The sequence below is a fragment of the Xiphophorus hellerii genome, chromosome 4, assembly GCF_003331165.1.
Source record: "Xiphophorus hellerii strain 12219 chromosome 4, Xiphophorus_hellerii-4.1, whole genome shotgun sequence".
NCBI classification, from domain to species: domain Eukaryota; kingdom Metazoa; phylum Chordata; class Actinopteri; order Cyprinodontiformes; family Poeciliidae; genus Xiphophorus; species Xiphophorus hellerii.
Window position 1 is genome coordinate 825,634 of NC_045675.1, and position 25,561 is coordinate 851,194.

The 25,561-nt window shown below is 39.9% G+C and overlaps 3 protein-coding genes across 3 annotated transcripts in view; all 3 read left to right on the forward strand.

Annotated features, from left to right (window-relative positions):
• Positions 1–25,561, forward strand: part of LOC116719228 (interleukin-17C-like) — a 28,626-nt gene continuing 3,065 nt past the window's right edge. Inside the window, exons 1-3 of the mRNA XM_032561711.1 lie at positions 1–368; positions 434–732; positions 5,551–6,200. Of these exons, the coding sequence (XP_032417602.1) occupies positions 345–368; positions 434–732; positions 5,551–5,788 (561 nt within the window). The 5' untranslated portion in view covers positions 1–344 and the 3' untranslated portion in view covers positions 5,789–6,200. The remainder of the gene's footprint in view (positions 369–433; positions 733–5,550; positions 6,201–25,561) is intronic.
• LOC116718647 (uncharacterized) lies at positions 10,428–20,892 on the forward strand. The gene is made up of 10 exons (XM_032560813.1): positions 10,428–12,992; positions 13,083–13,245; positions 13,341–13,533; positions 13,808–13,909; positions 14,027–14,110; positions 16,290–16,361; positions 19,700–19,805; positions 20,185–20,246; positions 20,337–20,522; positions 20,866–20,892. The coding sequence occupies exons 1-10, from the start codon at positions 12,887–12,889 to the stop codon at positions 20,890–20,892; spliced, it is 1,101 nt and encodes a 366-aa protein (XP_032416704.1). The 5' UTR covers positions 10,428–12,886.
• LOC116718648 (probable serine/threonine-protein kinase kinX) lies at positions 22,115–23,554 on the forward strand. Its single transcript, XM_032560814.1, has 4 exons — positions 22,115–22,404; positions 22,640–22,831; positions 22,912–22,963; positions 23,500–23,554. Exons 1-4 carry the CDS (start codon positions 22,344–22,346, stop codon positions 23,552–23,554), a joined length of 360 nt encoding a protein of 119 aa, XP_032416705.1. The 5' UTR covers positions 22,115–22,343.

The following is a 25,561-nucleotide window of genomic DNA, read 5'->3' on the forward strand; positions in this document are numbered from 1 at the left end:
ATCATAACAAACATGAAACCTGCGGCTGGTGGGAGTGCGCATGCGCGTGTAGACAGCTTGGCGCTGCTTTTTTCGGATGATTCAGTAAGAACCTGGGGACGGACGTGTTGCTAGGTCCAGGTTAGGTTACGTGGTGTTAGGGAGTGGACCCTCTGACCAACATCCTCTCTGACATGAGGCCAACCCTGGCTCCCGGAGGCACAAGGCGCGTGGGAGGGCTTGTGATTCACAATACTGAAATGTTGTTTTCGAGGGATTCCCCATAGAAACGACAGAAACAGAGCAGAGAGGGGCTGCTATATAACCAGGTGAGATGACGCAGCCGGACACACTCCCTGCTCAGGATGACACGCAGCGAGCTGCACGTGGTGGGTAGCCGACCGGCCCCGGTTCGGTCCGGACAAGCAGACTCTGACCTGTGGTTCTGTTGCAGGCCTCCCTCTGCGCGCTGCTGTTGCTGCTCCAGGCCGGGCGCCCCGCGGCGCGGCGGACCCTATGCGCTCCGCAGCTGAGCGGCCCGGCGGCCCACGACCCCCCGGGGCCGCGCCCCCGCTGCGTCACAGAGGCGCAACTGCGCAGCCGCGAGGACCGCTTTCTGAAGAAGTACGCAGCGACCGAGCTGAGTGCGCAGACCAGCAACAGGACGTGTGCGCAGGTGCTGGAAGAAATGCGCAAAGAGCCGCAGAGATTCAAGGAGAAGAGCAGCAGGTCTCTGTCTCCGTGGGAGTACAGGTGAGTACGGAGGCCCGCGCGGGCCAAACGCGCTTCAAGTTTTATTCTAATAAGCGGGTTCATCCAGGAGTTGAAAATAATGTCACACCCGCAGGTGAGTGATGCAGAAAACTGTTTAGAAATAAAGAAATTATGTTAAAAAATATATTTTCAAAATACAGGAATGAGATTCTGGTGAGAAATATTCACAGCCTGGCAGGTTTGCTTTAGTTTGATCAACATGATTTTTCAGTCTGGAGGTGATTTAGATGTTCTGACCTGAATCAGAGGGAGCTGAAGATGAGGGTGATGGTGCAGAGGCCTTCCAACCTTCACTGCAGCTCATCACCAAAAAATACATTTATGCTGCTAATTCAGATTAGGCATTAATTAGAATAAAGGAAATAAATATTTTTGCATAACATTTTTTATCAAATGTAAAAAAAACCTAAAAAAACCAAACTTTTTTCAATTTTTTTTAAAGTAATGTAAACAAGTTTTTTAAAAAGCATTTAAGATCAGGAAAACACACAGATGATGGAAAATGTGACAAAAATATAACAAAACATAACAGGATAAAATAAAAAGCCTTGAAGTGCATTAATAACATTAATAGTAATAATATATCCAGCATGTTTCCTCCTCTAACTGTTTTCTTCTCTTCTGCATCATTTCCTGTCAGAAATAAACTTTTAGACTCAATGAAAATCATTTTAAATCTAAATCTTTCAGGGGTATGAATAGTTTTGGCTTCTTTTTGACTCAGAGATATCACATCATTTTTTATTTAGTTTTTGTTGTTAGTTTCATTATAAGCTACCATGCTCACCAAAATTAACAAATGTTGTAAATAGTCATGAATTTTTGAGGCCAATTTAGTGACTGGAGAGATTTTATCTGACACTTCCAGACCCAGAGATTTGAATAAATTTGTTATTTTTATGCTTTTTCTTGAGAAAATATGCAGTTTTAAAGTTTGTTAGAAAAATATGTCTGAACAGAGCTTTCAAATGTTTATGAATGAATCCAGTTGCAGCAGTTAAGGCCTCAGAGATTTTAAAACCAGAGAAGAAGAAAAGCTAAGTATATGGCTGGCAGGACGTTTTTCCAGTCCAGGTTTCAAATCTTCTTCTGTTCGACTTCATCTTTTTGGAAAAGTGTTTCAACATTTAGAGTTAAAATAAAAGCTTCCGCATCAGTTCTCATAAACCCTCCTGAACATGCTAACATGCATTAGCATCAGGTTCATTTCCTGTGTCTGCCGGTGTTCCTCAGGGCGCAGTGCTCAGTCTCCTTATGTTTGGTCACATACTTCAGGAAACCATTAATCATTTCTGCTGTAAAAAACAATTAACAAATTTCCTTCTGAAAACTTTTAAAAGTAAAAAACTAATTTATTTTCTTCTTGAATGACATGCAGCTTTAAAGCCTTCAACCATAATCATACAAATAAATGCATCCATCCATCCATCCATCTTCTTCCGCTTATCCGGGGTCGGGTCGCGGGGGTAGCAGCTTCAGAAGGGAGGCCCAGACTTCCCTCTCCCCGGCCACTTCTTCTAGCTCTTCCGGGGGAATCCCGAGGCGTTCCCAGGCCAGCCGAGAAACATAGTCCCTCCAGCGTGTCCTGGGCCTTCCCCGGGGCCTCCTCCCGGTGGGACGTGCCCGGAACACCTCACCAGGGAGGCGTCCAGGAGGCATCCTGACCAGATGCCCGAGCCTCAACTGGCTCCTCTCGATGTGAAGGAGCAGCGGCTCTACTCTGAGTCCCTCCCGGATGACTGAGCTTCTCACCCTATCTCTAAGGGAGAGCCCAGCCACCCTACGGAGAAAACCCATTTCGGCCGCTTGTATCCGCGATCTCGTTCTTTCGGTCATGACCCAAAGCTCATGACCATAGATGAGGGTGGGAACGTAGATCGACCGGTAAATCGAGAGCTTCGCTTTTTGGCTCAGCTGTCTCTTCACCACGACGGACCGGTACAGCGCGGCTTGACAGCAGACGCTGCGCCAATCCGCCTGTCGATCTCCCGCTCCCTTCTTCCCCCATTCGTGAACAAGATCCCGAGATACTTGAACTCCTCCACTTGGGGCAGGACACACCCCGACCCGGAGAAGGCACTCTGCCCTTTTCCGGCTCAAGACCATGATGGCCTTGGATTTGGAGGCACTGATCCCCATCCCAGCCGCTTCACACTCGGCTGCGAACCGCTCCAGCGAGAGCTGCAGATCACGATCTGATGAAGCCAGAAGGACCACATCGTCTGCGAAAAGCAGAGAAGAGATCCTAAGGCCACCAAATCGGATCCCCTCAACACCTTGGCTGCGCCTAGAAAATCTGTCCATGAAAGTAATGAACAGAATCGGTGACAAAGGGCAGCCCTGGCGGAGTCCAACTCTCACCGGAAACGAGCCCGACTTACTGCCGGCAATGCGGACCAGGCTCTGACACCGGTCATACAAGGACCTGACAGCCCGTATCAAAGGGCCCGGTACCCCAATAAATGCATGATTATGATTAAAACTATTCCTTAAAGCAGTTCTGATTTATTCTCCATGATTTCCTCAGATTTTTTTCTTGGTTCTAATTGTTGAAAAAAAAACAGAAAAGTTTCCCATAATACTTTATAAACAGTGCAATTTATATTAATTCACTGTATTTAAAGGTTATAAACAGATCAAATATTGGGGAAAAAATCCTGCAAAATTGAGCATAAACAAAATTCAGGATGTTGTGTTGCAAAGTTTTTCATTACCCTTTAGTTTTATTTTGTGTAACTTTTTTTGTCTAATTTAGTCAGTTTTAGTTTTTTTGAATTTGTGTGTTAGTTTTTATTAGTTATTATCAGTTAAATATTGGCAATGAATGCTCAACAGAATATACCGTTTTCAAGAAATGTATTCAGTTATTGTTGAACAGCTAACAGTTGGTGCTTCTCCCAACTTTTGCCATTTTGCTGATTAGCGTAGCCACCAGGAGGAATAACTTGCCGACAGCTGACATAAACTGCTTGAGTGGAGAAAAAAAACTATTTCACATCAGCTCGAAAGGCTGATGAATAGATTCATAAACACGAAAATGTAGGATATTACATCTATATCAGTATGTTTTAGTTAGTTTTATAAATGCTAACTAGTTATAATTTTTCCACTTTAATTTCCGTTTTTATTTATTTCAGTTAACAAAAATGTTTTCTCAGTTTCATTTTCATTAGTTTTGTTTATCTATCATAACATTGTGGATCAGTCAGAATTTGTCGTTTCAGATGTTTCACCAGAATGAAGGCGTTACAGTTTCCCTCTGGTACCTAACAACATCGATAAGAAGTCATTTATTGACTAGTGCAATAATCATTTCTAACCAAACTTAATAACATTTACCTATAGCATGCTAAGTGTTTTACTCTATGAACAAATTGTAGATATCGTGATTCTATGAATGAGTTTTATTTTGTAGTTTAAGAGTTGAAGGAAAATTTCCACCTCAATAGACTAAATAGTTTCATCTTATTTTTTCTTCTCTATAAAACTCTATCAACAAAAAGTCTCAGAATAATATACATGGCACCGCAAAAACAAAAATGTGAATTTTTGCTTGTATCTGTTTAACAACCCTGGTTGTAACGACCTGGGTTGTTCTTCTTCTGTGAACCTAATTCATTTGTTTGTTATTGACTTTTGCTCAATTAAATTTCTTATGTATATATTGTAAATGGTATTTTTATCATAGTTGATCATGTTGCTTTTCATGTCTCCTTATATAATTTATTCCTCCTATAATTGATGGAGATATATAGATATTATTTATAATAATATAAAGGTCTTGTTTATCTCATTTAATTAGCTCCACATCCTTAAAAAAAAAGAAAAAATATGGCGTTTTATAATTTATCTTTTACGGTGCCAGTAATGCCGAAATTAAGAGTAAATAATAAAGACGTGGTATTCTGATTTAGTAATATAATTAGATTAGTTGTGTTACCACCCCACGCCACTAGAGGCAGTAGCAAGCCCGAAAAGATGCGACTAAGGAGCAGATATAGAAGTTCACAGAAAGCTACAGAATTTAAGAACTGTGAGCTGCGCTGAAGTAAATAAAAGAGAGAAGTTCAAATACAAGCTGAGAGTAAAAATCCTTAATCAAGGTGAAAATATATCACTGATTTTAAAAGAAAAAAACGGGAGATCGCGGATAGCTTAGGAAATAGCACCCCCTCCACTTCCGGAGTGCAATGGCCCCATTTCCTAATAAGGTCTGAGACTGACAGTGGTCCGTCCCGCCCCTTCCTGTTTGCTGCAGCGAGGTGGACTTAGGATGTCCGAGAGGAAATCAACAAACTGAAGCTGCTGCCTTCACACACCAGATGGCGCTGTTTGCTTTCATGTAAAAATCCGCAATAAATGAATTATTTAATTTTACTGCAGATAGAATAGAAAATACTTTTTTGATCTCAAGTGAAAAATGCTTATTTGTTGACAAATTTCTCCATCCAAGGTGTTAAATATTAGTAAATACAACTAAAACCACATAAACAACATAAAATTAATTTAAAAAGATATGTACATAGGTGTGATGTTGTAAGTGATTTAAATATAAAATAATAAATAAAATACTAACAATCATGGAAATATGTTAATCTATAAATAAATGATTTTTTATTGAACCATTTATTTATTGATCGTCAATGATCTATAAATAAATTTATAGATCTATAAATGAGTCCAAAGAAAACGAAGCTTTAAAGACACTCAGAGTTTGGCTTTGCAAAGTTCGATCAGGATCAGAACGGACTGGGTTTCCTGTCTCTGACCCGGTTCCTGTGGGCGTTCTCTCTGCAGCGTGCATCGGGACGCCGACCGGGTCCCGGCTGAGATCAGCATGGCCCGCTGCCTCTGCGACGGCTGCATCATCAACCTGCGTGAGGTTCCCAGCTACAACTCGGTGTTGGTCTTAGCCCAGACGACGGTTCTGAGGAGGAAGCCGTGTCCCAGCGACCCAAACAAATTCGTGGTCTGGAAGGAGCTGATGGCGGTTCCGGTGGGCTGCACCTGCGTGAGGCCCAATTACTCCCAGTAACCCGCTGCAGGCCCAGAAACACCCGACGGAACCGGCCTGACGCTGGGCAGCTGAACCTCTCTGAACTTTTAGCTCTGACTTCCATCAAACCTTCCTCACTCAGGATTCCTGCTGGATTCAGCCAGAAACTGGAGAAACGTTGCGAACCGGTCCAGACGAGCCAGTTCTGAGACCTGATCCACTGCAGCTTCACTGTGGATCACTAGAACCAGTTCAGACTGGAACCAGTTGAAACCAGTGTAAATCATCTAAGTTTTCTGGTCGTCGTTCTTCTACATTTTCTTTACCCCCGGCAGCTGAACGACCCCACAGCATGATGCTGCCTCCACCATAGTGACAGTTTCTGCGTTCTTAGACATGGAATCCTCTCTTGTCGCGGCCGGTACGGTCCGGTACCATCCGGTCCAGTTGGGTGATGTCGTGGAAAAAATACTATTTCCAAGCACTGTTCAGGTGAAATCACTCAGTCAGGTTTATTCATATATTGTGCAGAATACAGAGAAGCTTGTAGGACAATCTGTAATGAAGCAGGTCTGGATGAAAGCTCTGCCAGGCAGAGAAACACATGAGTTTTATACAAAGGGATCCAAAGCCTGGGAATCAGACTGGTTCCCATGCAGCTGGGGAAAAACAACGTCCAACCTTGTGCATGTAACCCAAACAGCTTTAACTTGGTGGGAATATACAGAACTTAGAATAAACATATAGCAATACAACTAGCAGGTGTAACCTAACTGTAATTTTTCCACATCATTTAGTTCAATGAAGTCCATCATCAAATAGTCAAAAGGTCTGTCAGGCGGAGGCTGTGCAGCCTGAGATGTGCTCGCACCTCTCCCTGTGTTGTGTGTTGCACAAATCATGCATGCGTGACAATGTCTTTGTGGAAAAGAACTGAATCCCTTAGTAAACCAGTGTGCTGTAACTGCAGCAATCATTCCAGACTTCGAAACATGGTCAAAACCATGAGTTAGTTTTGCGAAGTGCGGAAAAAAATGTTTTGGAAGGCATGGTTTGCCATTCGGACCCATCCATAGTCCATCTTCATAAACAGCCCCTGAGGATTTCCAAACACGCCTCTCTGTTCCTGAAGCAAAAGACTGTAGTGCTTCAACATCAGAGAGGGGAGGGGGAGAAGGTGGAGAAGTGTGGAAGGAGGGGCAGCTCATCAGTCGAAGGCCGCTGTGCAGCCTGTTTTGCTGCCATATCAGCTCTGGCGTTGCCACGGGCAACGGTATCATCAGAGTTTGTGTGAGCCTGACATTTAGTCACAGAGACGGCAGAAGGTAACATGATAGCATCCAACAAATCTGCAACTTGAGAAAAGTTCAGAATAGGTTTACCATCTGCTTTAGGGAATTTCCTATGTTTCCAAAGAACTCCAAAACTGTGCACAAGTTTAAATGCATAGTTTGAATCAGTAAATATTGAGGCAGACTTACCAGCTGCCAGTTTACATGCCTCTGTTAGTGCTACAAGCTCAGCAGTTTGTGCAGAAAAGTGTTTTGGTAAGGAGCCAGAAACTAACGTTTCATGCAAAGAGCAAACAGCAAAGCCAACACGGTTAGTACCAGTAATAGGATCACGTGATGCAGAGCCATCAACAAACAGCACTAAGGCAGGGTTAGTTAGAGGTGTGTCACATAAATCAGGTCTGGGTGTGCAAACTTGTTCCAAGACCCCCTCACAATGATGAGGTTCACCATCATCAGGAGTCGGCAAAAGAGTTGCTGGATTAAGAACAGTGCAATGTTTTACAGTGATATTCGGTAAATCCAGAAGAACAGTTGTATATCTTAGCCAACATGCGCAGCAGAAAGATGAGAAGTTTTCTGCTCCAATAGTATGATAGAAACAGAGTGTGGAACCAGTAAGGTGAGGTTGGTATGACCCACAATGTCACGTGATGCAAGAACAGCTTTTTCTGCAGCAGCCACAGCACGTAAACAACCAATTAGCCCTTCAGCAACAGGATCTAGCTTAGCTGAAAAATATGCAACAGGTCTTAATTTTCCTCCGTGTGATTGCAGCAGGACGGATGTCATGCAGCCTTTTTTTTCATCCACTGTTTGAACAAACGGTTTGTTGGGATCAGGAATGCCAAGTGTAGGAGCAGTCTGTAGTGCCAGCTTCAGCTGAGTAAAAGCAGCTTCAGCCTCTGGAGTCCATTGGACAGTGTCTGAAGCCTGAAGACCACTACTGAGAGCTCTCAAAGGACTCTCCAGAATTGAATAGTTCAGAATGAAGTTTCTGCAGTAAGATGTAATACCCAGAAAAGACAGAAGCTGTTTCTTTGTGACAGGTCTGGGTATGTTTAGAACAGCAGAAACACGAGTAGGTGAAAGGGAACGACCCTTTTTTGACACAACATGACCTAAAAAGGCATGACAAGGCATCACAAAAGCCTTGACACAACCGGGTAAAAGTCCATAATTTTCCTTCAAATTCAAAAGCAAACCAGAACTGACTTTTCGTGTCAACAGGGACAAAGAAAAATGCATTTGAAAGGTCAATCACCGAAAAGAACTGTGCATTTGAGGGAACCTGAGAGAAGATCGTATGAGGATTTGGCATTATTGTTGCATGTGGTAAAACTGATATATTTACTAGTTTTGAATCTTGCACAAATCTCCATTCCTGACGTTCCCCAGGGATCTTTGCCTTTTTTACTGGAAATATTGGTGAGTGAACTGGAGAATCATTAGAGGGAACAATGATGCCGGCATTTAGTAAAGCTTCAAAAACAGGTTTTATGCCTTCAACAGCTTCAGGTTTTAGGGGATATTGTTTTTGACATGGACGGAAATCAGATTTTGGGGTAATAACAACTGGTTCACACCCTTTAATTAGACCGACATCATATTTGCTTTTAGCCCAAAAATCATCAGGAACTTTAGATAGTGCTTGTGGTAGTGAAAACAGATCTGTGAGATAAAAAGCATGCTTCAAAATTTGGATCTGTGGTAGGAACCAATTCCACAGTTTTTTTACAGTGCACTGTACAATAAAAAACTTTTTTGAAGGCAGACATGCGCTCAGAAAACATTACATTTGGGTCAGTAGGTGAAAGAATCCAATCAGTCTCATTTTTACACGCACGAATAAATGACCCCACATCATTCCACTCCAAACTTTGTGATTTTGCCAAAGGAATGTGAGGGTAGGAATCAGGAACACAAAAAACTGCCTCTGCTCAGCTGAGAGAGAGACAGCCAGGCCCGCTGTGTGTGTGATCCAAAACCCGCTGTGTGTGTGATCCTAAACCCGCTGTGTGTGTGATCCAAAACTCGCTGTGTGTGTGATCCTAAACCCGCTGTGTGTGTGATCCAAAACTCGCTGTGTGTGTGATCCTAAACCCGCTGTGTGTGATCCTAAACCCGCTGTGTGTGTGATCCTAAACCCGTTGTGTGTGTGATCCAAAACTCGCTGTGTGTGTGATCCTAAACCCGCTGTGTGTGTGATCCAAAACCCGTTGTGTGTGTGATCCTAAACCCGCTGTGTGTGTGATCCTAAACCCGCTGTGTGTGTGATCCAAAACTCGCTGTGTGTGTGATCCTAAACCCGCTGTGTGTGTGATCCAAAACTCGCTGTGTGTGTGATCCTAAACCCGCTGTGTGTGATCCTAAACCCGCTGTGTGTGTGATCCTAAACCCGTTGTGTGTGTGTTCCTAAACCCGTTGTGTGTGTGATCCTAAACCCGTTGTGTGTGTGATCCTAAACCCGTTGTGTGTGTGTTCCTAAACCCGCTGTGTGTGATCCTAAACCCGCTGTGTGTGTGATCCTAAACCCGTTGTGTGTGTGTTCCTAAACCCGCTGTGTGTGTGATCCTAAACCCGTTGTGTGTGTGTTCCTAAACCCGCTGTGTGTGTGTGATCCAAAACTCGCTGTGTGTGTGATCCTAAACCCGCTGTGTGTGTGATCCAAAACTCGCTGTGTGTGATCCTAAACCCGTTGTGTGTGTGATCCAAAACTCGCTGTGTGTGATCCTAAACTCGCTGTGTGTGTGTGATCCAAAACTCGCTGTGTGTGTTCCTAAACCCGCTGTGTGTGTGTGATCCAAAACTCGCTGTGTGTGATCCTAAACCCGCTGTGTGTGTGATCCTAAACCCGCTGTGTGTGTGATCCAAAACTCGCTGTGTGTGATCCTAAACCCGTTGTGTGTGATCCTAAACCCGTTGTGTGTGATCCTAAACCCGTTGTGTGTGTGTTCCTAAACCCGTTGTGTGTGATCCTAAACCCGTTGTGTGTGTTCCTAAACCCGTTGTGTGTGATCCTAAACCCGTTGTGTGTGTGTTCCTAAACCCGTTGTGTGTGTGTTCCTAAACCCGCTGTGTGTGTGATCCTAAACCCGCTGTGTGTGTGATCCTAAACCCGCTGTGTGTGTGATCCTAAACCCGCTGTGTGTGTGATCCTAAACCCGCTGTGTGTGTGATCCTAAACCCGCTGTGTGTGTGATCCTAAACCCGCTGTGTGTGTGATCCTAAACCCGCTGTGTGTGTGATCCTAAACAAAGCAGATGTTGACAGTTTCTCAGAAGGAGCTCTGAACCATCACTTCTCATAATCACAATCAGCTCCCAATGAAACATTTGAAATTCAGCTTAATTCATCGTGCTGTTTAAAATCAGAAGAAGGAGAAATTAAAGTTTTCACTTCTGCAAGAAGTTGCTGTGAAAGAGTTGAATTTGGAAGCTTCCATTCATATACATAGTTAAGAGCAGACGAGTCAAATTGCACAGCTGTGTGAGTCCAATCAGAATGTGATGCAACTTTTACACCCTCTGGTGTTGAGACAAGATCAATCCCTAAGCGGCACATCAGATCTCGGCCAATAAGATTTACTGGGCACAAATCTGACAACAAAAATGAATGTTTGAAAGAAAATCCTTGAGGAGTTTTACATGAAATAGGGGTAGTAATTCTCTCCTTTACTACCTGACCTGAGGCAGACACTGAATAGACGTAGTTACCACTAAGTTTTGGTGGAATATCAAATTCTTTTTTTCTCACAATTGGAGATGTTGCTCCGGAGTCAACCATAAAGGACACTTTTTTCCCTGAAATAGTCAAATCAAAAGTAGGGAAGGCCTTGTATGCGTCAGATGCAAAATGAGCATAAGTTTGTGTTTTCAAGCCATATTTCACCTCCAAGCCAGAAATTGCATTTAGAATTTTGTTACTGTGTCACTGTCAGCAAGCAGCTCTTCTTTACCAGAAACAGGAAAAACAGGAGACTCATTCAAACTCTCACAATCAGCAAGCAGCTCTTCATTGCAAGGAGCAGGATCATTTACATTCACACAATTTGTTTGTATGCGTGTGTGTGTGTGTGTGTGGGTGTGTGTGTGTGTGTGTGTGTGTGTGTGTGTGTGTGTTGGTATATATGGTTTAGCCTGCCTTTTGACCTGAATACGTACTTACGTTACGCGGACCTAGGGGTAATACGCGGACAGTGCCAATGTCCGCATAAATCATGGAGTGTATTTTAAATTTTGAGTATCTAAACAACACTTTTTCTCATAAATCTAAAGTTTTATAGGAACTATGCCAGTGTTTGCATGATTTGGACCATGTATTTGTACTTTTCACTGAATAAACAGCGTGATATCTCACTTTCTTTAATTGTCCTTTTATACCATGTAACCTGAGTTTTGTGTATTCCAGTGTATAACACAGCGCCGCCTGATGTCAGTGTATGAATTGCAGTTTTACACACATTTTTATACACTACGCGCGCTTTTAGCCAGTCATCATCTGATTGGCTGGAAAAAAACTGTGGGCGTGTCTTATTACCAAACCATCCCAGACGCAAGGTTTTTAAAAATTAAATCCTCATTTGAAGCCGCAGCCCTCAATATGGACGTGTTGGTGGAATAACTGTGCACAGGTAAGCATTAATGGTAAATTAAAATAATTTTTGCCTAGATGAAGTTATTTACAAGTAAATAACTGCAGATGCAAGAAAGGTTTTTGAGCAAAATGAAATAGTTTAGATTTTAATTTAGGTGACATTAAAGCTAAGCAACTTATTTTAGATATTTGCATCAAGTAGCTTAAATATGTATGCTTTTATGACTGAAAAGACTTACCTGAAGCAGTATAGTTTTTATTCTGAGTGTTTTAAAGTAAGAGACTAGCTGGGCTAGGAGAGCTAGCTTCCTAGCTAGAGCTAGCCTCCTAGCTAGAAACAGGTGTTTGACAAGTTGACAATATTTGGGGTAGGTGGTACCTGTGTGGTACCTACTACCTAGCTTTTGGTGATAAAAGTTGGGTGATGAACTGTAAGGTTTTCATCATTATATTTAACAATATTGGTGAACTGCTTGCTTTATGTTAGCTAATTGCACCGTAGTGATGCTTGTTAAGCTCGTTAAGCTTGATTTCAAGCAGGAGATTAATAAGAAGCAAACCCACAGGTTTCTGTGAAACTTGTTTATCTTTTGGAAAAGCACCAATGGTTGAAGGTTTTAATAATTGGCTGCAATAGGGCTGGTGCATCAATGGCTTTAAAGCTGTGTACTGTAATCACTTTCATGACTTAAATGCTGAAAGTGTAAATCAAGAGTCCTCAAATTTAGGCAAATATCGGTGTCCTTCAATTTTTAAATGTGTATTTGTACCTGAATCAATTAGCTGAATAACCTCCTCATATGCAGCCAAATTCTCCAGATTTCTGACCACATTATTTGACTTAGGTGTGTTGAAGCAGAGATGCATCTAAAAGTTGGAGGAGACTGTCCCTGGAGGACTGATTAAAACTGTTTAATTAAAGATAAATAGGACTTCTCTAATAAAATTCATTTGTGCAACAAACTACCCTTTTTCCTTAAAGTATGGCTCAAATGTTTTTGTAAGGCTGTACTATTGGCTGAACATCAATATATTGAACATTGAACTATTTGTAGATGGTAAAGCACTTTTTTAAATCAGTGATTAAATAAATTATAGTGTTGGTGTTTTATCTGAGCTGTGTGTCTTGCATGCATAACATGTTTCCATATTTATAATTAAATTTTTAGCTTTAACATTTGTAGGAATTACAAAGACGCTTGTAATTCCTTCTTTGACTGTTATAACTTTTCATACATGTCAGTAAAACATGCAGAGGCGAAGACGCATAAATCCGAAGGAAGATGCCAAATATTATATTGATACCAAAACGGACAAAGTGGGGCTTGACGTCACGTACATCAATGCCTTTAAAGGTATGGGGATTTTTTTGGAGTGGTTTAAATACAATCAAGCCTTTATACGTTGTTTACTCTTTCTACTATTATTTTTGCTTTCTTCTTTAGGTCGTGGTATCTTTGCCACAACCTCTTTTCAGAAAGGAGACTTTCTGTGTGAATATCGAGGTGAACTGATCAGTAAAGAGGAATGTGAGAGGAGACAGAGAGTTTACCATGACAACCTTAAAGTATTCTTGTTTGAATTCTATTTTAATGGAAAACTCTGGTGGTGAGTATGTTTGTATCAGAAGTCTAATTAGAACTAAATGGCATATATATAAATGAATATTTTAATATTTAAAATTAAATGTTATGTATTTGCAGTGTTGATGCAGCAAAAGAAGATTGCTCCCTTGGAAGGCTTATAAACGATGACAATATCAGCCCAAATGCCAAAATGAAGTATTTGACCGTCCAACAAAAGCCACATTTGTGTTTATTTGCAACTCGAGATATCAATCAGGGAGAAGAGATTACGTACAATTATGGGGACTCAGACTGGCCATGGCGACTCAAGGTACTAAAAAAATAAAAATGTATGAATCTTAAGACAATGTTCATTTAAGAAATGCACTAATAATGATGATTTACAACCTGAACCTCCTTTGTTTTACCATTCTTTTCACAACACTAGATGGCTGACTATACAAGACATTACTGGGCAAATTAACCAGTTGCCCACAAATGTATAATAAATAATTACAGTATAGTAGTATTTACAGTAGTATTTTACGTATTCTCAAAACATTGTTACATCTACAATAAATTTGATATATATTCAAATTCAACAGAACTCCAGTGGGATGTCTTCAACTGGACAAGATGTTGAGGTGCCATCCACATCACAGTTGGTTTCATACTATGGACCGGTATCAAGCAAAGACCAAATAAAGGTGTGGGAAAATGATATTATTGAAAGTTTTAAGACAAAATCTGAATATAAGTGAGGGTATCTCTGTGAATTAATGTAGGGCAGTATGGTGTTGACTTGTATTTATTTTCTGTTTCAGATCAGAGCTGAAAATGACCAGGATCAGATGATAACCAGTGTCCCAAACGAGACAGATCCAGTCCTGGATTCACTCCCCATCAAGGTTGGGAATATTGGTTTGACCTCTGGCAATCACAGAATATATTGGGAGAGTAAATATTTTAATTTCTTAAAGGTTATAGAAAATATTTTTATTTTTGGTGATTTTAATCTAACAGAATCAGACTTCAATTTGGTCAGTGCTGGTGAAATTATAATAGTCAACTTGTTTCTTAGCATTCGTCTTGCAGACTGTTTCCAGAATTCAAAACACTTGGGTTAACCACCAAATTATTTTCTCTGCTACATCAGAAAATCTTCTGTGGGGATAAAACAATCAATCTTTCTTCTTTTTCACAGGAATTGGAGAAAGAAATGTCCCAAAGTCCTGACTGTCCTCGTACAACTTCTTCAGCTGGCAACACAGAGCAGGTACAGAAGTTGGGTTTTCATTTTGAAATTACCAAACATTTTGGCTGGATTTAAAACTAGTTTCCTTGCATGGGTGTTTTCTCTCATAGAACAATCATTTAAGTGAAGATATCTCTGTGAAGTAATCAAGGGCAGTATGGTGTTGACTTGTATTTATTTTCTGTTTCAGATCACAGCTGAAAATGATCAGGATCAGATGACAACCAGTGTCCCAAATGAGACAGACCCTGTCCTGGATTCACTCCCCATCAATTCAGAGGTATTTATGTTTAAGGTGCAGCTAAATGATGTCAGTCAGCCAACCTGTTCAACTTCAGTGTGTCTGTGTGTGGACCTGAATGCCATGTGGTTTATCTGGACATTGGTTTGTAAGGACAGTCTCATGTCATGGTTTTCAGTTTGTAAGTTCAGCGTGTGTATGTGTGTGTTTCATGGTCACCTGCCCCAATGTGATACAGGAGGACCATATTGTATATGGGGACCTTGCGTTCTTGAATTGATAAAAACATATGTTTTGGTTCTTGTGACCTTGTAAATATTGATTTGACCTCTGATAAATGTTGACTTGGCATTACAGAATATATTGGGAGAGTAAATATTTTAATTTCTTAAAGGTTAAAGTAGATGCATAGATTTTTGCTAAAATTTCTTTTAATTTCACAACAGAATCAGACTTCAATCTTGTCAATGCTGGTGAAATTGGAGTATTTTGAATATTTGTTAAAGTTTGCTGTCATTCAATGTGTATGACGTTCATCTTTTAAGGTGTTTCCAGGATTTAAAACACTTGAGTTACAATCGGACTATTTTCTCTGCTGCATCACAGAATTTCTGTGGAGAAAAAAATCAATTTTTCTTCTTTTTCACAGGAATTGGAGAAAGAAATGACTCAAAGTCCTGACTGTCCTCGTACAACTTCTTCAGCTGGCAACACAGAACAGGTACAGAAGTTGGATTTCATTTTGAAATTACCAAACATTTTGGCTGGATTTAAAACTAGTTTCCTTTCATGGGTGTTTTCTCTCATAGAACAATCATTTAAGTGAAGATATCTCTGTGAAGTAATCAAGGGCAGTATGGTGTTGACTTGTATTTATTTTCTGTTTCAGATCAGAGCTGAAAATGATCAGGATCAGATGACAACCAGTGTCCCAAATGAGACAGACCCTGTCCTGGATTCACTCCCCATCAATTCAGAGGTATTTTATGTTTAAGGTGCAGCTAAATGATGTCAGTCAGCCAACCTGTTCAACTTCAGTGTGTCTGTGTGTGGATCTGAATGCCATGTGGTTTATCTGGACATTGGTTTGTAAGGACAGTCTCATGTCATGGTTTTCAGTTTGTAAGTTCAGCGTGGGTATGTGTGTGTTTCATGGTCACCTGCCCCAATGTGATACAGGAGGACCATATTGTATATGGGGACCTTGCGTTCTTGAATTGATAAAAACATATGTTTTGGTTCTTGTGACCTTGTAAATATTGATTTGACCTCTGATAAATGTTGACTTGGCATTACAGAATATATTGGGAGAGTAAATATTTTAATTTCTTAAAGGTTAAAGTAGATGCATAGATTTTTGCTAAAATTTCTTTTAATTTCACAACAGAATCAGACCTCAATTTGGTCAGTGCTGTTGAAATTGTAGTATTTTGAATATTTGTTAAAGTTTGCTGTCATTCAATGTGTTTACCGTTCATCCTTTAGGTTGTTTCCAGGATTCAAAACACTTGAGTCACAATCGGACTATTTTCTCTGCTGCATCACAGAATTTCTCTGGGGTGAAAAAATCAATTTTTCTTCTTTTTCACAGGAATTGGAGGAAGAAATGTCCCAAAGTCCTGACTGTCCTCGTACAACTTCTTCAGCTGGCAACACAGAACAGGTACAGAAGTTGGATTTCATTTTTAATTTACCGAACATTTTGGCTGGATTTAAAACTAGTTTCCTTCCATGGTTGTTGGCTCTTATAGCACAATCATTTAAGTGAAGATATCTCTGTGAAGTAGTCAACCATTTCATATATGGGGACCTTGCTTTATTGAATAGATAAAAACATATGTTTTGGTTCTTGTGAGGTTGATAATATTGGTTTGACTTCTGATAAATGTTGACTTGGTGGCACAGAATATAATCTTAGAAAAATGTTTTAAATGTTGTCAAAGTTAAAAAATATATATATATATATATATATATATATATATATATATAAATTTTGTCTTTTGTATTTATCTACATCTTGACCACACAATATTTTTAATTCAACAATTTAAAAGTTTGCAGAAAATGTTGTTTTTTATGACTGGAACCCTCTGTAATTATTTGTCTCATTTATTATCCAATATAGTATGATCCCAAAGGGGAAATTGCTTATTCATTGAAAAGCTACTCCATCTGAGCTAATAAATATAAATAATAAAATATGTCTGTCTGTCTGTCTGTCTGTGAAAACGTTTGGGCACCCCTATTAATCTTAATTATTTTATTTCTAAATATTTGGGGTTTTGCAACAGCTATTTCAGTTTGATATATCTAATAACTGATGGAAACATTAATATTCCAGTATTGAATTGAGGTTTATTGTACTAACAGAAAATGTGCAATATGCATTAAAACAGAATTTGACAGGTGCAAAAATTTGGGTACCCTTATCATTTTATTGATTTGAATACTCCCAACTACTTTTCACTGACTTACTGAAACACAAAATTGGTTTGGTAACCTCATTAAGCTTTGAACTTCATAGACAAGTGTATCCAATCATGAGAATATGTATTTAAGGTGGCCAGTTGCAAGTTGTTCTCCTATTTGAGTCTCCTCTGGAGAGTGGCATCATGGGCACCTCAAAACAACTCTCAAATGATCTGAATACAAAGATTGTTCAACATAGTTGTTTAGGGGAAGGATACAAAAAGTTGTCTCAGAGATTTAAACTGTCAGTTTCCACTGTGAGGAACATAGTAAGGAAATGGAAGACCACAGGGACAGTTCTTGTTAAGCCCAGAAGTGGCAGGCCAAGAAAAATATCAGAGAGGCAGAGAAGAAGAATGGTGAGAACAATCAAAGACAACCCACAGACCACCTCAAAGACCTGCAGCATCATCTTGCTGCAGATGGTGTCACTGTGCATTGTTCAACAATTCAGCGCACTTTGCACAAGGAGAAGCTGTATGGGAGAGTGATGCGACAGAAGCCTTTTCTGCAAGCATGCCACAAACAGTCGCTTGAGGTATGCAAAAGCACATTTGGACAAGCCGGTTTCATTTTGGAACAAGGTCCTGTGGACTGATGAAACAAAGATTGAGGGGTTCCGGTGACGTCAACTTCCGAGATGGCAGCTTGAGCTGACTGCACCTCCAGTAAATCTTAATTTGACCGCCATTAATTGCCAAATATAACAAAAAATGAGTAAAATGGAATCTATAAGGGGGTCTAGAATGGGGAAAAGGGACGGGAATAAGAAAACCACGAATAAAGAATTGGCAAAAGAAAGAAAGACGGCAGGTAGCTCACCAACACATCAGCACCTCGGCGAAGCTAATGCTAATAAGCTTTCCACTGACTCGACTGCACTAGCGCAAATCCTGGGGGAGTTACGGGATTTCCGAAAAGATATGAAACAACAGCTTGATGACATTAAGTCAGAACTCATCAACATACACCAAAAAATTAAGGAGACGGATGACCGAGTCAAAACGCAAACCATTATCATGTCTTCTGGGACTACCCAATCATAAAAGATTACTGGAAAAAGATAAATAGTGCCTTACGAGATATTTTCAAGCAGAACATTCCTTTTGAGATCAAGCTTATGTATTTTACATAATTTCTTCAAAAAGAAATAAATATTTAATGACTATTTTATTAATAGCAAGTAAGAAAAACATTACAAGAAAATGGTTATCACAAGACAAACCAACTTTCGATGACTGGATCGACATAACATTTAACATGTATAAAATGGAAAAGAAATAACAGTCACAGGACTGAACAATTCTGTCAGTGGTGGCAGATTTGGGTAGAGATCTGATTTCATTTTTAGAGACCAAACTTGATTAAATCTCCTATGACAGCCATACTTCATAATTATTCTACACTATGTCTTTCGTTTATGTATTTCTTTTTTTTCTGGTTTGCTCTTTACATTTCTAACTTGATTCCTTTCTCTATTTTTGGTTTCTTCTTTCACACTCTCTTTATTCCTTGCTTTATAATCTTTCTCAGGGAAGTGAAGTTGCATTTTTGTTTTGACTGTTATTATGCAATGGTCTACATGTCTACCTTATTACAAATGTTGAAGTTAATCCTGTGATGTAGAGACCTAAGTTTATGTAAGTGATACTTTCTTGAGAATCAATAAAGATAAAATAAAAAAAAGAAACAAAGATTAATTGTTTGGTCATAAAAAATGGCGTTATGCATGGCAGCAAAAAAATACAGCGTTTCAAGAAAAACACTTGCTACCCACTGTAAAATGTGGTGGAGGTTTCATCATGCTTTGGGGCTGTGTGGCCAATGTCAGCAATGGGGATCTTGTTAAAGTTGAGGGTTGCATGGATTTCACTCAATATCAACAGATTCTTGAGAATAATGTTCAAGAATCAGTTACGAAGTTGAAGTTGCGCTGGGATATTTCAGCAAGACAATGATCCAAAACACAGCTCCAAATCTACTCGGGCATTCATGCAGAGGAACAATTACAATGTTCTGGAATGGCCATCCCAATCCCCAGACCTGAATGTCATTGAACATCTGTGGGATGACTGTAAATGCTCGGCGACCATCAAACTTAACTGAACTGGAATTGTTTTGCAAAGAAGAATGGTCAAAAATACCTTCATCCAGGATCCAGGAACTCATTAAAAGCTACAGGAAGTGACTAGAGGCTGTTATTTTTGCAAAAGGAGGATCTGCTAAATATTAATGCCACTTTTCTGTTGAATTGCCCATATTTTTGCACCTGTCAAATTCTGTTTTAATGCATACTTCACATTTTCTGTTAGTACAATAAACCTCAATTCAATACTGAAATATTACTTATGTCCATCAGATATATCAAACTGAAATAGCTGTTGCAAACACCCAAATATTTAGATATAAAAATAATTAAGTTTAATAGGGCTGCCCAAACTTTTTCATAGGACTGTATATATATGTATGTATATATATATATATATATATGTGTGTGTGTTTTTAAATATATGTTTAATTTGTTCTTTGTAGTGTCAAAAACATCACTTGATGTGCACAACAGTATCCTCTTTGGAGAAGTGTACTCAGTGTTTTGGACCTTGTTCTTCATTCAAGTGGGTTGGCTACCAGTGCAAAGGTAAGATATTTAGTTAATTTGTACTGTGAATTAATTAAATTTAATAGGATGTATGTCTTTGTTGAACTGTTGACCATGAACAAATTACAGTTTCAGAATTGAGTATATAGTTTTCAATACAATGCAATTTATGTCATCATGGTGACTTTCAAAGCAGTGGAAGTTTTCAAAGTACCTTAAAGCCTTTAACCGTGATCTTTATTTAAAACAGAACATAAAAATTTTATCCAGAATGTTCAATTTTGCACATTTGAAAAAAAAAATTGTTAATCTATATTTAACTATTCCATCTGATCTAAACGTAAGGTGTAATGGTTTATTTGAGATTTTGGATTTTGCTTGTCTTCTGTGGTTTTTTTACATTTAAATTTTTTCACAGGTTGTTCAAAAGTCTGGCATTCATACTGCCTTAAACAAATTATAAAGGATGACGGATCTCAGGTGAATATCCACATACGTTTTTTTAGCTTTGCCTTCTAAGTCTCCATTATAACATAAATTATATTTCCCACTTCCCACTCCCAATTTCAGGCAAAAGAACTGTTTAAGTATTCCATAGCTGACTCCTCATCAGATAACAACACATCACCTTCCAAAGAATGTGAAATGTCAGACGATGACCATGCATCTGATATTGACTACATACCAAATTCAGAATCTGCCGAAGCTGATGAAGACTCAGATGTTAGCATCCCTCTTCAGCCCATCAAGTCTAAAGTTGGACAAATTCAAGGAAACCCAACAATACCCTATCTCACTTCATTCTTGCCAGACTCAAGTTCTGTGGTTGAACCTTGCACATCAAATTACTGGCCTCCTTTTCACACAGATGATATGGGTGATGGCACATTCGAAACATTCAGCCCAGCCAAGTCTACCAAAGACTCAAACAATAAACCAAAAAGTCAAAAGGAGCTTCACAAACAGGAATCCTCACAGCATATTTTGAGTGCTAAGAACTACTGCTTTGTATGTGGTAGGCCACAGACCAAAATTTCACGCCATTTAAAAACCCACAAGACACATGCTGAAATTGCTTATGCCTTTTCCCTTCCGGAAGACTCAAAAGAGCGCAATGTTCTTCTAGAAAAAATGAGAAACAAGGGGAACTTCAAACATAACTGTGAGGTTTTACAAAGTGGGAAAGGATCGTTGAAAGTTAAGAGAAAGCCAAAAGCAAAGCCTGGAACATTTATACATTGTATGTACTGCCAAGGTATGTACATTCGAAAGGAACTATGGAGACATGTCCAAAGATGCCCCTGTAAGCCACAAAATGAAGATTTGAACCAAGGACATGGAAGAACCAAAGTACTGGGTTTTGCTATGGCTCAAGAGTCAGCATTCTGTCAAGAGATTTCAAGTGGGGTTTGGAAGCTCCTCGGTCCCATGAAGCAGGATGATGTAGCCACAGTTGTGAGAAATGACCTGACCATTATTCAGTTTGCCCAGTCTCTCTTCAACAGACATGGACAAGACCCTACTAAGTATGAGTACATCCGACAGAAGCTCCGTGAAATTGGACGTCTGTTAATATGTCTACGGTCTGAATTCTCTATACATAACTTGGAGGAAGCTGTGAAACCTGCTAACTTCCAAAGAGTTGTCCAGGCAGTAAAGATTGTCTGCGGTTTTGATGAAGAAAAGCATTCATACCAAACACCAAGTCTTGCACTAAAACTGGGACATACACTACAGAAAATCAGTGACATTATCCATTGCCGAGCGCTCATGGCAGAAGATGAAGAACTGATTAAGTCAACAGACACTTTCAAAAAGCTGTATACATCCAAGTGGTCTGAGTTAGTGTCACATACTGCCTTGAACACTCTGAGTCATGCCAAATATAATAAGCCATTAACCTTACCATTCACAGAAGATGTTCAGAGTCTTCATAGGTACCTTAAGAAATCTGGAGAAAATGCATTTTCTAACTTGAAAGAAGAGGTCAGCCCCCAGAATTATGCAGAACTTGCAAAAGTTACTCTTGCACAGGTCATTGTGTTCAATCGAAGACGAGCTGGAGAAGTCTCAAAGATGCGTCTCAGAGGTTTCCAGCAGAGAGATGACTCCAAGCTCCATGAAGATGTTGCTGCTGGATTGTCCAAGGTTGAAAAAAGGCTCTGTAGCTACTTCAGTCGTGTTGAAATAATTGGAAAAAGAGGTCGAAAAGTTGCGGTTCTCCTTTCTCCAGATGTGGTGGATGCTCTGACTCTGCTGGTCAGCAAAAGAGAGCAATGTGGTGTTTGCTCCACAAACATCTTTCTTTTTGCCCGACCAAGATCTCAAAGTCACTACAGGGGCCAAGACTGTTTGTGTGTTTATGGAAGCCAATGTGGGGCGAAGCATCCCGAGTTCCTCAGGTCCACGCAACTCAGGAAGCATGTTGCCACATTGTCACAAGTCCTCAATCTCAAAAATAATGAAATTGACCAGGTGGCTGACTTCCTGGGACATGATATTCGTGTCCACAGGGAATTTTATCGCTTACCTGTGCCAACAACACAACTGGCAAAGATTTCTAAGCTTCTTTTGTCCATGGAGAAAGGACACGTATCCACCCTGCAAGGAAAATCCCTTGATGACATCGAAATCGAAGGTTATTGCTGAATTTTTTTTGTGATCTTATTTCCATTAGTAGGACTTGTCTGACATAATCAACATTCGTAAAACTGGTGGATTTAAATAAATGATTATTATTGGAAAATATTACAGTAGGGATTCTCTGTTAGAAAATACTAATAAATACAAAATGTGTTTTAAGCCTCATTTTGGTAATGCTTAGATATAATTTTATGTATGGCACTCATTTGTATTCTAATAATGCCTTTCAGATGAAATAGAACTAAGTGAGGATGAAGAAAAGGAAGATTTAAGTGACTTGGATGACTGCGATTCTGTGGAACCTGAGGAACCCGTGGAAACCATGGAATCTGTGGAACCTGAGGAACCTGTGGAACCTGAGGAACCCGTGGAACCTGTGGAACCTGTGGAACCTGAGCAAAGCAAGAATATGGATGATTTGTGTATGTTACTTGAATCCAAAGATGCTATAACTTTTTGTCTATCTGTTTTTTGTTTTTTAAACTTTTGTTGTTTGTCTTAGTGGGAGCAGTGTCATCGACAGCAGAGGAAACTGTCCCTCCTGTTGAAGGCAAGTCAAGTTTTCTTATGAGTCTGTGTTTTGATCCTAGCTACATTTAGTTAAAGCATAATTCTACTGCGCTGACCATATTAACTAGTTCATGCTTAAAGGCCATGCAGTCTAGATGACCTCAAACTATATGCCATTTGCTTGAGACATGTGCCAACCTAGTGAAGAGTGTTACGACCGGCTCTTTGAGCCATACCAAAGACAGGAAGACATGGAGTTCAACAATAAATAAGCTCTTTATTGAGCACAAGCATGAAATAAAACTAAACTGAAACAACTTGTTTTTTGTCCACATGCCTCCATTTGGGAGATTGCTTTTGTTTCTGCTTGGACATTTCTCATTGTCCTTCTTCTCCACCCAATTTCCAGTAATTTCACATTTTTGAAGCATTGTATTCCAAATTTTTGTCCACTTTCTCAGTTAGTTGATTAGTAGAGAAACTTACAAACATGCTTGGCCAGCAGCCATCTTGAATGTTTTTCATTTTTTGTTTTAATAAACTGTTTTAATCATTTTTCTCTTTACTTTTTTCCCTTCAGAGACTTCCTCTGCTGCACCAAGAAGACAACCAAAAAAACCATGGTCAAGTGCTGAGGTTTCTGCTGTTATGAGGCATTTTAAAGCTCACATAGGTAAAGGAAAACTTGCCACTAAAAATGAGTGCAAACACTGCAAGTTGGTGGAAGGTCCTGTGCTGGCTCAAAGAACAGCACAAAATATCAGGGACTTTGTGAGAAACCGTGGAATAACTGCTACGAGGCAGGCACAAAAGAAAAGGCTCTAGATTTTATGTGAAGTAATCATTTGTTCAAAAGTGTTCCATTTTGTTCATGCTACTAAAACATTTTTTTTGTTGTTGTTGCCTATCAAACAATATTATCTGTAAAGTCCCATGACTTAGAGGCTGTTTAAATGTATTTGTGTTGATAGGCAGAAAAGCGTTTTCCTAATGGTGAGGCATTTTTCTGTTGTCCAGCATAAAAATTATTCGAAAAGGTGGCAGAATTTTAATTTAACATTCTTTTACTTATTTATTTATATTCAGAATATTTGGCAACAGTCTGCACCCTAAAGCCCTTATTTTACTTTTGTGTACGTTTTGTTGAGGCACTTAAATTAGATTGTTTTTCTTTTGGTAATTTCAATTTGAGGCTTACTTTTATTTTTTAAAGAAAAATAATTGAATTATTTGGTCATATTTACCTAATAAAATATGTTCTGTTAATGCTTTGTGCTGTCAGGTTGTGTATTTATGCTAATCAGCAGGTTTTTAAATATGACGTAGTTGTCCCTTTAAAGTTCTCACAATACTTTGTTTTGTTCTCATAAACCACATTTGCTGATGTCCATATAAGCCACCATGTTGTCAGGCTGCTGAAAGAAAGGCTGTGTAGCTGCTATCTGAAACCTAAAGTGAGCTAAAATTTTTTCAGATTTTTTGCAGTGTTTTAAGCCACCTCCCATTGCTCTAGCTACTTGGGAAAGGGTAGTCCAGCTAAACCACCGTCGGGCCTGTTTGGCGAAAAAGGCAGGCTATACCTTATATACCTGTATGTGTGTGTGTGTGTGTGTGTGTTACGTTACCCTCGGTTGAGTGCACCCCCTGAGCCGCTCCGTCCTCGCACGCCCCCTCTAGTCAATCCGCCATGTTCCTGTAATTCCTGGGACAGTGCTGACGGTAATGCCCAGGCTCTCCGCAATTGTGACAAACATCAGCATCTCTGTTGTGAGGGGTGTAGCCTCGTCCTCGGCCTCGCCGTCCACGGCTTCGTCCCCTGGATTGTCCTCGTCCTCTGGGTTGTCCTCTTCCTCTCCTTGATTGATCATAGTACATTGTAACAGCAGCCAAATGAAGTTCTTTTTCCACTTTGTCCTTTTGCTCCCTGGTGCGGTTGTCCACTTGCTGCTGTGCATGTCTGGCATAATGTCTGATATCTTCTAAACGAGGTTGCTCAGCCCAACCCACGTAGCTCTGTTTCAGTTCCTTTGAGATGTCTGGAAGCAATCCTTTAATTATGGCGTCACAGGTAATACTTTCCCAAGGGCCAGGTGGAGCTTGATTGTTGAAGGAGTCTGGCCTGGCATGGCCTCCGTATGTTGCAACGGTGTCCATAAGGCGATGAATGAAGTCATCAGTTGTCTCATCCGGTCGTTGTTTGCATGTATAGATGGAGGTCATGTTTATTCGGACAGGAAATGTAGTCTTTATGGCATCCATAAGTCCAGTGAGCATTATTTTATAATTGTCATTGTCTGTGTTATTCCAGTCAATGTTCTTTAATCGGTCCTCAGGTTTTGGCAAAGAGGAGTGAATTTTTGCTAAATCAGTGGGTTTAAATTTTCTAGGCCAGAAGTCTCCGCAGTTCTGCTCCAGTAGGCCGAAATTCACGGCAGAATTCACCGAGCTGATCAGCAAACACAGTTCCAGAATGAAGGGGATCAGTTAGATTTTTTCCAGCGTCCTCAATGTCCTGGGTAGTCCAAGATCGGAAGACAAGATCTGGTCCATCGGCTCCCATAACTTCAACCATGGTTGTATTTAACTCAGGATCCACACTTAGCTTCGAAGATTGTCCTTTGTTCTTGTCTCTGGATCTGAGA